Consider the following 11,150-nt stretch of genomic DNA (forward strand, 5'->3'; position numbering starts at 1 on the left):
GACTTTTCTGCTCGGAGGAGGTGCCATATCTTGGGCATCTAAAAAACAGACTTGCATAACTGATTCGACAATGGAGTCTGAGTTTGTTGCATTAGCCGCAGCTGGCAAAGAAGCTGAGTGGCTAAGAAACTTGATTTATGAGATTCCATTGTGGCCCAAACCTATATCACCAATATCTATTAGATGTGATAGTGCTGCTACCTTGGCTAAGGCATATAGCCAAGTGTATAATGGGAAGTCTAGACACTTAGGTGTTAGACACAGCATGATTCGTGAGCTCATCACGCAAGGGGTGATATCGGTGGAGTTTGTGAGAACTCAACAGAATTTAGCCGACCACTTAACCAAAGAGTTATGTAGAGATCTTGTGCACAAGGCGGCTGTAGGGATGGGATTAAAGTCCACCTGAGATTTCTCGTGTTAAGATACCCAATTCCCACCTAATATGACGTTAGGTGCTGAATTCAATGTGGAAAGCTTAACATCTAGAAATTGGAACACATTAGTAGCATCATCCCAAGGTATGTGTTCAGACCTGCAAGTTAAAGGAGGTTGAAGGTTCTCTTCTTAATAGTTCTTTGAAAAATTGCATATGCAGGTGCAAGAATAAAGAGCTACCTATATGAGCATGAAGTTTAGCCGCTTCAAGAAGCTAGGACTTGGCTTTGATATGTTCATTGAAGGATGGGACACAGGCTAGTAAAAAATAGTGTCAAGAAAGAACATTAGAGTATGTAAACTTGTGTGTATATTATCTTCATGTATTCACTGAATAGAAAGGGTTCAATCCTTAGCGACACCCCTATATTCGAATATTTGGAATGTGTAATATACTAATGTGAAATTCAATCGTCGCGATATTTCATTTATGCATAAGTTTGATTTGTTGTGAATTTGTATAAGTTAATCAAGGATTACGCTAAAATGGGGGAGGAATGTTAGATATTTTAGTGTAATCGGGGATTGACTTGGTGATCAAAGCGAATAATAATACACATCGAGCAAGTTAGGAGGTGCGGGAGTGCACGCTTGTTTGAGTTATTATTATTTGAAGTGTACGGGCGGAGCCCGTACTCTACGGGGGTTCCAAGGGGGCAGCGCCCCTTGGCGGGGGTCCGGGGGCAGCGCCCCTGGGAGCAGGGTCCAAGGGGCGGCAGCCCCTGGCGGGGTCCAAGGGGCAGAGCCCCTGGCTGGGGTCGAGCTGCCAGGTCAGCTTGGAAAAATTTTATTTTTATTAAATTGCTTTAATAAAAATGTGACAGAAATTTTATTTTTCTGAATTTTGCCACATTTTCGAAAGTTTTGAAAATGGCAGTTAAATGGCAGTTTTGTCCAAAAAATTGGATTAACTGCCATTGGGCAGTTACACCCCAAACTCTCAATTTCGTATTCAGTTTTTGATCACAATTTTCTCTGGTTCAAAAAAATTCGCACACAGAAACATACACTGGTTCTATTCTCGAAATCAGAGTTGTATCCGATTGAATTATTCGGGTGAACCACCGAAATAATTTGATCTGAGAGTGATTACACGCCTCTCTGATCGTCCGGAAAACCGAAATTCCCCAACAAAAAGTGTGTGGCAAGCTCTTCTTGCTGGTTGTAGATCATATGGGGAATTAGAAATGAGTGCATTTGCTGCTTGGAACCTTATAAAACTTGCACCAAATTACCGCGATAACTATGTTATTTTGTGTGATTTGTACACTGAGATGGGGAGGTCGAGTGAATTGTATAGAGTTCAGATGCTGATGAAGATGAGAGGGATTAAGAGTGATTCAGAGCCGATTCTATGGAACTCGAATACATGATGTGGTAGTTGTTTTACGTGAAATTTTGAGCTAGGTACGGTTGATCTGTTACTAAATTGATTATAACTGATTTATATTTTCGTCAATGGGGACGCGTTCAATACAAAACCAAACTTAGGTAGATAAACGCGAGAATCACATAACGAACATGTATATGGTGCTTGGCGGGAAGTTAGCACCTTATCTAGAGCGCCAGAATTCGGTCCATGTCAAAGGCTTGGTAACTTGATCTAACACCTTGAAATTTTCATGCAAGTCCTCTAAAGATCCATTATTATCTATCACTATGTCTGCTTTTGATCTTTTTAAATCCAAGTGATTACGAGTATTTACGACATTGTGGCTCCTCTTTCCGGTCTAAACTACATTGGTTACTCATAAACTCACATTCACACTACACGGGTGTTAACGAATCGAATCAGTTTGGGTAGACGGTGTACCTGTTAAGAAGCTGGAGTTTAGACGGATCACCAAATACAATTCGGCCCAATTTGGGTCGATCAAGTTCCCCACTTTCCAACAATATGTCCTCTCTACAACCTTCCTCCACCCACGCCTACCTTTCTTCACTACATCCTGTGATCAACATCTCAAATGCATTTGCTTACAGTTACAAAGGTTTTGGTTTATTGGAAAATCAATAACAAGTAACTTAATTTGTTATTGGCATGCTAACCTACAAAACCATCAGCCACTTATAACAGCATTCGGTGGTTATGCATGTGAGAAAGGGATCTTACTCGGGCTATGATATCAGCATCGATGACTGGAATGCCGTTAGCTTTAAAGAGATTGCAAGTTTTTACGAAAATTCTAGGTTGGACCGCTAAATACGATTTAGGGAAAGGACAAACAAAACAGCCCAAAATTGAACAGATATCTTCTTGTTTTCCAAAATTGTCACAACCCAAAACCCAGAGCGTGTGTCTTTTGATGGATTTAATCACTCATCATATAATGGATGAGCCTAAATGGATGGGCCTAGGGTGTGGGGATGAGCCCCTTTATATATACATATGTATGTATGTATAGTTGTGTGTGTTGGATAAAGAAGTGAGACCCGATGGGGACGACCCGGGGAGGGGGGGTGTTCCGGCCCGTCGCCGCACCTGAACGCTCCAAGGACGAGCCCCAAACCGAGCATCCTTACAACACTGACCCAGTGACCCTCTGCACCGTTTGAAATAAAAGTATACATGTCGTTATATTACTGGCGTATACACTTCACATGTTTTATACATCTCTGTATATGTCTATATATTATCAAAAGATAATATTATTGATACATCTTGGACAGTGATCGCTGCTCAACATCAAACACCAAATTACCTAAAGGCACAACCACAACGGCGAACAACTCACACAACTACTAAATCAAACCTAATGTTTAACACTCAGGCACCCCAAAAACCTTAACACAAGCAGGTCTGGACATAATATCCGTAACCCACGCCCTCACACACGGCCGCGCGTCAAACACCTGCTTCATCTGCGTGTCCATCAGGAACTTAATTGTCGGAACAGTGTGCATATCAGCTAACGAGAAGCTATCTCCGCCCAAATATTTGCTCTCCGACAACCGTGCTTCGTACACGTCGAGCACGCTTTCCAGCTTCTTCTTCTCCACACTCACTACGGCATCATCACTGTTCTGTCCAAATAAAAGCGGCTTCATACACAGCTGCCAGATTAATTTCATAGCCGCTGGTTCAAGTTTCTGAGACTCCACTTCCATCCACACTGACTCCAGTGCGGCCTTTTTCGGATCGTTGCTTATAAGATCCACCCCCTTACCGACGTGTGTGCGTGATATGTATTGTGAAATCGCCCTTGATTCTGCAACAAAGTATTATTTTAGAGGGTGTTTGTGGTTACGTTTTGAAGTGATTATTTAATTATTGCGTTTGTAAAACATAAATAATCTAAAAAAATGTTTGGATGAAAAAGTGATTATCTGCCTCCAAAACGCAGTTTTGGAGAAGCATGTACCTACATGCTTTTTTAAAACGCAGTTTTAAAAACGCAAAATCTATTTTGAAAACGCAACACCAAACACCAATATACATATGTCCCAGCTCTTTGGGATATCCAAAAAAAATTGTAACAACATAGAGAAGATTAGCATGGCTCATATGTAAGGAGGATGGAGTTGTTTCATTTTCTTAGTGACACATCAACTTTTTACCCTTCTTCCTCAGTTGCGCAGGGTCGTTCCAGAATTTCCCAAAATAAAATTATTTTCATATAAATAAAACTTTAAAAGGTTAGTATATTTAAAAAGATTTAATATAACTAAAACAATCTTTAAAACATTAATTATTTAAATTTTCAATGATTTACAATATTCCCCGAAAATCTTTTCGGTGCCATCTCCCAAATTTCCGGTGAGTTTTTCTTCCCCAAATAGGTGCGAGGTGTTCCCGCTGGGGACCCACCTTCCCCATGTCTCACCGCCCCACTCCATGAGCCCTAACTAGGGCTGGCCTGTTGGATTTATCAATCTAGACTAAGGCCTAGGGCCACCAAGAAACAAGGTCCTTCATTTTTTTTCTTTTCTTATATTAGACTAGTTTTGACCCATTTAAACAATATTTTTAGGCCCAATATTTAGGATTTTACTCCAAGAGTCCACATTGTTCAGACACGCTTCATTCCCGAATCCAGAAGGAGCGACGCAACACACCAACCCTTGTTCCTTTCGGCGTCTTTTGAATAACCAATGTGAAAAAGATTGTGGATTGGATGGAATTAGGGCCGACATCAGGGGTAATTACGGTTATTCAATGCCTCAAATATACATATATATTGAGCAACCTTAAAAAATCACTAAATCATTAATCAATTTTGCGAATTGAATGATTTAATCTATGATATTTGGAATTTTGATGTGGTATTGGCGATTCTATAGATATTTATTTGGGGTTGTCAAGTATTCAAGAATCAAAAAAAGGATTGGACGAATGGTGATTTTCTTTGACGCGTAGGGACTCCAAAACGTTGTACCGACCCAGCCTAAGCCCTAAGGAAACTTGCACAATAACAACAGTTTTGTAATTAAATGGCAATAAACGACGTTTGTGTTTTGTAGGATTGGACGAATGGTGATTTTCTTTGACGCGTAGGGACTCCAAAAACGTTATACCGACCCTGCCTAAGCCCTAAGGAAACTTGCACAATAACAACAGTTTTGTAATTAAATGGCAACAAATGAAGTTTGTGTTTTGTAGTCATTGATTACCGAAGAGTTTGATATCATCGTCCTCAAACGCGGGGATCTGGCCGAATGGCTGCGTACACATGGAATATATAAGGCGAAACGAATAAATGTATACATCTGGAAACTGATTACCGTATGAGTTATGCTTACATTGCGTGCAAGTATGTGAGGTCTTTTGTGTTCACCAGATGCCAGATCGACGTTAATGAGCTCAAACTCGAGATCCTTCTCGGCTAGGCAAAGCAGTACACGGAGAGTTGCAGTGGAAACCATGGAACCGTACACTTTGATCCCCATTATGTTGGTTGCAGAATCAATAGTGTAGCTAAAAGTATGAAAGATTTGAGAAAAAGATAACGATACTTTAGCAAATGGGATGGTATAAATAATAAATAAGGTGATGTGTATTAACTGTTTAAAAAACTTCCGTGAAACATGATGCACTTATTTTATTTAAAAGTTACATTTATGATGAATTTTTTATATATTCGTCAGAACAATAATATTTACAGGTGTTTTAATATAAAATATATAAGAGTGATATTTTATAAACTTTTGAAATTGGCGCTACAATGGTTCTTCATGATTTTTTTATAAGGTGAATACTAATGTACAAATCGTCAGAATAAAGAGTTTTTTCGCGGGTTTATAATTAGTAATGTACAAATCTTAAAAATCGAGTCTTACAAATTCTAAAACCTCAATCACAACGCTTAGGCTTCGTCTACTAGTATATAAACAACTATACGCAAATAAACAAATTTCTCACCGAATGTTTTACTAACTGTTGGATGAAGGTTTGGTGTTAACTGTTACGAACTTGAGTTAATGGACTATCAAGATAATCTCATTATTATTCCATATATAAATAAGCAAACTTTTTGTGCATAACAACTTGTAACATGTGCTTTGTGAGTTTTTCAAAAAAAAAAAAAACTTCCTTTTTTAATTTTATTCCAAAGGTTTTTAACTTTTGCAATTTTAACCCTACATAATTTGTTTTTTTAACTTTAACCCAAAACTTTTCATTATTTGCAATTTAACTTCACAATTTTTGTTACTTATATTTTTCATCTTTGGCAAATTTTCGTTTTTTCTTAATTTTTCGAGTTAATACGACGAAACGTACAAGTGTGGTTCAACTTTTTTATGTTTTGTTTCAAATTTTGCAAGTTAATACGACGCAACGTACATGTGTGGTTCAACGTTTCTACCTATATTTTTTCATGTTTGACTGGTTCGTCGCAACACGCAAACCCTAGGTCGAGTCAGTGTTGGTGGTCGATAACGGTTGTGTGACATTAGTACTATTTGACACTGTTTTACGCCCCGTCGCAACGCGGCGTGTGCTTTGAGGGTTTTCCAAAGAAAAAATCGTTATGCATATGGTTGTCGTAACCTTGGCTTTGGGGGTTTCCAAAAAAAATTTGATTTTTTACTTTTCACCCAAAAGTATTTCATAAATTACTTTTAACCCGAAACTATTTGTTTTTTTTACTTTTAACCCAAAACTTTTTATCTTTTGCAATCTATCCTCACATTTTTTTTACTTTCAACTTTGGTCCTTTACAGTTTTCATTTTCCACAAATTTTTCGCTTTATGCTTGGTTCTAAATTTTGTGACTTAACACATCGCAACGTGCGTCTTTGGTTTAACTTTTTACGTTTCGTTCTAAATTTTGCGAGTTAACATGACGCAACATGCGTGTGTGGGTGAATGTTTTTACATCCCCGTTTGACAGGTTTAAAATAACGTGCGAGTCCTAGATTGACTTAGTCATAACTAAAGAATCTTCGCCGCATTGCGGCGGGTCTCAATTCTAGTTAGAACAAATTTCCAATTATTGACCTTTACAACGTAAAGACGATCAAAAAATGTAGATTCAGTCAAAAAAGGAATTTCTTGTGGTTTTTTGAATTTATTTATATTAATACACGTCAAAAGACCATTTTACCCTTCATTAAAATTAGGGAGAAGACAAAAAATGTGGAGGTTAACAGAAAATTCTGAACTAGTTTGTCTTTTGGATAAAAATGGCAAAAAAAAAAAAAAAAATCTTAGAGACCTATAGATACAAAAGGTTTATTTTTGAACTAAAGTGACAAAAGTGATCTAAATTCATGGACTATTTGGGCATTTTACTCAATCCTTATTTTATTTAAAAGATTTATTGTTAAAAAAAAGGTTACCGCGCAAGAACAATTTTAGATTAATAAATATTACCCTCTAGGGGCTTCTTTGTGACAAATTATCCACGTAAGACAAGTGGCTCCATTGCCTTTTTAGAATAAACCCACAGTATGGAATAAAGCCCTTCAATAATTACCTATTTAATTTCTTTTTGATATTTCTAACATTTAATTATATTTTATATTTAAATAAATATATAAAAACAAAACATCTAAATAAATTAGAAATAAAAATCATAACATTTAAATAACTTATAAATAAAAACATAACAAATTAAAAAAAACATAACACATAAAAATAAAACATCAAACATATAAATAAAACAAACGTAATCTAAGGTCCTGCTGCGAAAAGCCCCTCATTCCGGATTCGAAAAACCCTCCAAGCCGCAACATGATCAAACGACCATCTGTAGTTTGCTTTGTGCTCGGTACGTGCCTCGGCAAGCATTACATCCTAGGCTACACCTTCCTCGCAGTTCAATGCAGTGATGTATAGCACCTCTCAAAATTTGAACACTTTAGGCGTAGATGCATAAACCTTCCGAGATGTTCTCTTCCACGGATATTCTCACCTACACGTTCATAGAATGCGGTCCTAGTCATGCTCCAAGTTTGAGGCCCATCTTTAGGGAATCCTAAATCGACCCTACCCACCCAACTTGTGACTAACGCGATATCCTCGGCCTCGGTCCAACGACGTGCCATTTAGATAAATACGTTGAGAGTATTAAAAAATGTTGAGAGTGTTAAAAGAGTGATAGGATGGAGAAGTTTTTGGTGGAATAAAATATGAGAGAGTGCGTAATATATGGATATATTATTTGATTTTTTTTTAATTTTACCATTGCTTCAACGGTCAAGTGACACAACAATCAACATGTCAAGCTCGTGAATGCTCGCTATTGTACTGGCGAGACATCAATAACTCCCCTCTATGGCGCCCGCGGTATAGAGGTGAGGACATTTTTGGCTGAGGTAGCTTTGCGTTAACTCCTCATACTGCATAGCCTAACAGTACAACAACCCTGAGCACAAATTACAACTCACAAAGCTATATTAGTCAAAGCTAATAAGCACCTACAACAACAAACCACCACGTTAAATTCCAAAATTCATTCAAAACTCATTGACAGAACAAACTTTCCCCTAATGTTTTACAACTCACAAAGCTATATTAATCAAACCTAACGTTTAAAGCACCTACAACAACAAACCACCACGTTAGATTCCAAAATTCGTTCAAAACTCATATTAACACAACAAACTTTCTCAAAAGTTCACATCATCACCTACTTTTATAATTAATTTTACATAAATAAACCTACTTTTGTAAAATTTATTTTTTCAATTATTTGTATATATCTAAATTATATATAATATTATTTAACATTTAATAAAATATAAGAACTTCAAAGTAAACATTAAAATTTAAAACATACATAAAACATTAATAATAATAATAACCATACATAAAATTAAAAGAAAAAGAAATGCTTCAACTAAAAATAAAAATTATAATATGTTGTGTAGTTTCTTGATTTGATCGCATAATTCCAAGTGCGTCTTCCGTCTCTACGGATCCATGTTCGTTAGGTCCATCCATAATGTTTTAATCACATTTATAGGTTTTTTACAAACTTTTTTTTTTTTATAAAATAGCCGTTTTCGTTTCTTTTCCAAAACTAGTCATTTTCAAGGATTATTTTATTTTTTTTAATAATTTAATTTTAAATTCAATTAGGGGACCCACCATCGCCCTCGCCCACCTGCGCCAACCACGCCACGCAACCACCATTGTCGGTGCTCTTAATAAGCAGGCACGCTAAAAATTTTCACACAAGCGGGTCTTGACAAAATATCCACAACCCACGCACTCACACAGGGACGCGCATCAAACACCTCTTTCATCTGCGTGTCCATCATAAACTTGATCATCGGCGCGTGGTGCAGATCCGCCAACGAAAAACTATCTCCGCCCAAATACTTGCTCTCCGAAAGCCGTGCTTCGTACACGTCAAGCACACACTCCAGCTTCTTCTTCTCTGCATTCACAACGACGTCATCACCCTTTTGTCCGAATAAAAACCGCTTCATACACAACTCCCAGGCTAACTTCTTAGTCACCGGATCAAATTCATGTGCCTCCACTTCCATCCACACTGATTCCATTGCCGCCTTCTTCGGCTCCTTGGTTATCAGATCTGTCCCCTTATCAGCGTATGTGCGTGATATGTACTGTGTAATCGCCCTTGAATCTGCAACAAAGTATTGTTTTAGTTAATTTACAGCTTATAACACCTTAAGAATTTACACGCAACAAATGATATTTATGTTTTTGATGCTTTGTAGCTATTGATTACCGAAGAGTTTGATGTCACCGTCCTCAAATGCTGGAATGTGGCCGAACGGCTGCATACATATACATATAAATATTAGATATAGCTAAAGTGAATAAACGTATACATGTGGTAACTAATTAATATAGGCATACTGCTCCCTATTTACACACTTAGGGTTTATATACACTGGCTGCGTATAGGGTCTATAGTTCTATACTCGGCGTACATTTGATTCATTTGACGGTGTACGAGGTTGACCATCTGGTTGGGGATCTACCCCATACTTACGCCATGTATAGAGCTATACGCAGCTTATGGCGTAGGTAGAGCTAGGGCTTGGTGTGCAAATAGGCACTTTGGTGTGGCAATATGTACAGCCTAACTATATGACCTATATACTATACTTACACTTCGTGACAGCATATGGGGTGTTTTGTTTTCACCTGAGGCGAGATCGACATTAATGAGCTCGAAATCGAGATCTTTCTCGGCTAGGCAAAGCAGAACACGGAGAGTTGCGGTGGAGAACATGGAGCCGTACACTTTGATAGCCATTTTAAAGGTAGGTGAATGAATATGGGGTGTAGCTAAAAACACTTAAGATTTAAGGTTTGAGAAAATGATGGAAATAGAATGATAATGCAGTACGAAGGTGTGGTGGACTGGTGGGTATAAATAAGAGAAAATCAGTAGGGTGTGTTAAGGTGACGTCAGAGGAGTTTAATGCACACGCCATCTCATACGTTAGTGTATCTAATTTTACACCTTACACTTCAATGTTAGATACGAGTTCAAGTAAGGTATAGACTTTTTATTATTATTTTTGGTAGTATTTGTTACGATTTTTTTTTTCAAGATGTCCAAATTCCAACTTAAAACATCAAAGATCTTAAATCTTAAATTTGAAAATTTTGTGAATCTATCGATATATTTATTACATTCGTTATCCCATACTAACAAATAATACAATCACATAAGTCATTATAGGTTTCTTGTCCCCTCGAACAATTCAAATCCGACAACCTAGATTTTAGGTGAGTTTCTAGACTTCTTAGCTTGATTTGATGAAGACTTCAACTAAACCTGCAACATACGTTAAAATATTGTCAATACAAAAGTATTGGCGAGTATACAGGTTTGATATGTAATAGTATAATAGATTAAAAGTGCTGCGAATTTCCACATGCATAGACGTAATACACGACATATATACTCACAAAACTGATACTACCAGCTAAGTCCTCGATGCTCGATTCTTCAATGGCATAACTAGACCCCGTCGGGCGCAATAGTACTATACTAGTCGTGATGGGACGTCATGAGTATAAGTCCTAGCACATATGTAACTAGCATCACGTATATCTATGCAAACAGTTATTCGCAAGTGATAAATTGACTGATTAAATGATTCGTTGATGAGTTCGATTTATAAAGAACGTATGTTACACCCAAAATTCGATAAAAATGGGTCAAGTATACTCACAGTGCGTATTTGGTTTGGATTGGCGGGATTATGCCTGAGAATGCCCTGATTTCAGACTGATTACATGAGTGTTGGATAGCGCGTTAAATGATAACGGAATACGCGAA

At 37.4% G+C, this 11,150-nt stretch overlaps 2 protein-coding genes and 1 pseudogene across 2 annotated transcripts; 1 reads left to right on the forward strand and 2 right to left on the reverse strand.

The window, feature by feature from the left end:
- Nucleotides 1–3,071: 3,071 nt before the first annotated feature.
- LOC110937366 (glutathione S-transferase APIC) lies at nt 3,072–5,373 on the reverse strand. The gene is made up of 3 exons (XM_022179776.2): nt 5,179–5,373; nt 5,050–5,098; nt 3,072–3,647 (listed from the first exon to the last, which is right to left on the reverse strand). Exons 1-3 carry the CDS (start codon nt 5,323–5,325, stop codon nt 3,199–3,201), a joined length of 645 nt encoding a protein of 214 aa, XP_022035468.1. The 5' UTR covers nt 5,326–5,373; the 3' UTR covers nt 3,072–3,198.
- LOC118492021 lies at nt 3,879–3,975 on the forward strand (annotated as a pseudogene).
- Nucleotides 5,374–8,642: 3,269 nt separating the features above from the next.
- LOC110937367 (glutathione S-transferase APIC) lies at nt 8,643–10,208 on the reverse strand. Its single transcript, XM_022179777.2, has 3 exons — nt 9,969–10,208; nt 9,582–9,630; nt 8,643–9,476 (listed from the first exon to the last, which is right to left on the reverse strand). Exons 1-3 carry the CDS (start codon nt 10,113–10,115, stop codon nt 9,028–9,030), a joined length of 645 nt encoding a protein of 214 aa, XP_022035469.1. The 5' UTR covers nt 10,116–10,208; the 3' UTR covers nt 8,643–9,027.
- Nucleotides 10,209–11,150: the final 942 nt, after the last annotated feature.

Source organism: Helianthus annuus, chromosome 4 (genome assembly GCF_002127325.2).
Source record: "Helianthus annuus cultivar XRQ/B chromosome 4, HanXRQr2.0-SUNRISE, whole genome shotgun sequence".
In the NCBI taxonomy this organism is placed as follows: Eukaryota; Viridiplantae; Streptophyta; class Magnoliopsida; order Asterales; family Asteraceae; genus Helianthus; species Helianthus annuus.

Bases quoted from the DNA above. Each gene is read 5' to 3' on its own strand.
- LOC110937366 (XM_022179776.2), bottom strand. From the start codon at position 5,325: ATGGGGATCAAAGTGTACGGTTCCATGGTTTCCACTGCAACTCTCCGT. The intron at 5,099-5,178 runs GTAAGCATAACT...ATGTGTACGCAG, and splicing joins CTCACATACTTGCACGCAAT to CCATTCGGCCAGATCCCCGC. The intron at 3,648-5,049 runs GTAATCAATGAC...ACTTTGTTGCAG, and splicing joins CGATGATATCAAACTCTTCG to AATCAAGGGCGATTTCACAA.
- LOC110937367 (XM_022179777.2), bottom strand. From the start codon at position 10,115: ATGGCTATCAAAGTGTACGGCTCCATGTTCTCCACCGCAACTCTCCGT. The intron at 9,631-9,968 runs GTAAGTATAGTA...ATATGTATGCAG, and splicing joins CCCATATGCTGTCACGAAGT to CCGTTCGGCCACATTCCAGC. The intron at 9,477-9,581 runs GTAATCAATAGC...ACTTTGTTGCAG, and splicing joins CGGTGACATCAAACTCTTCG to ATTCAAGGGCGATTACACAG.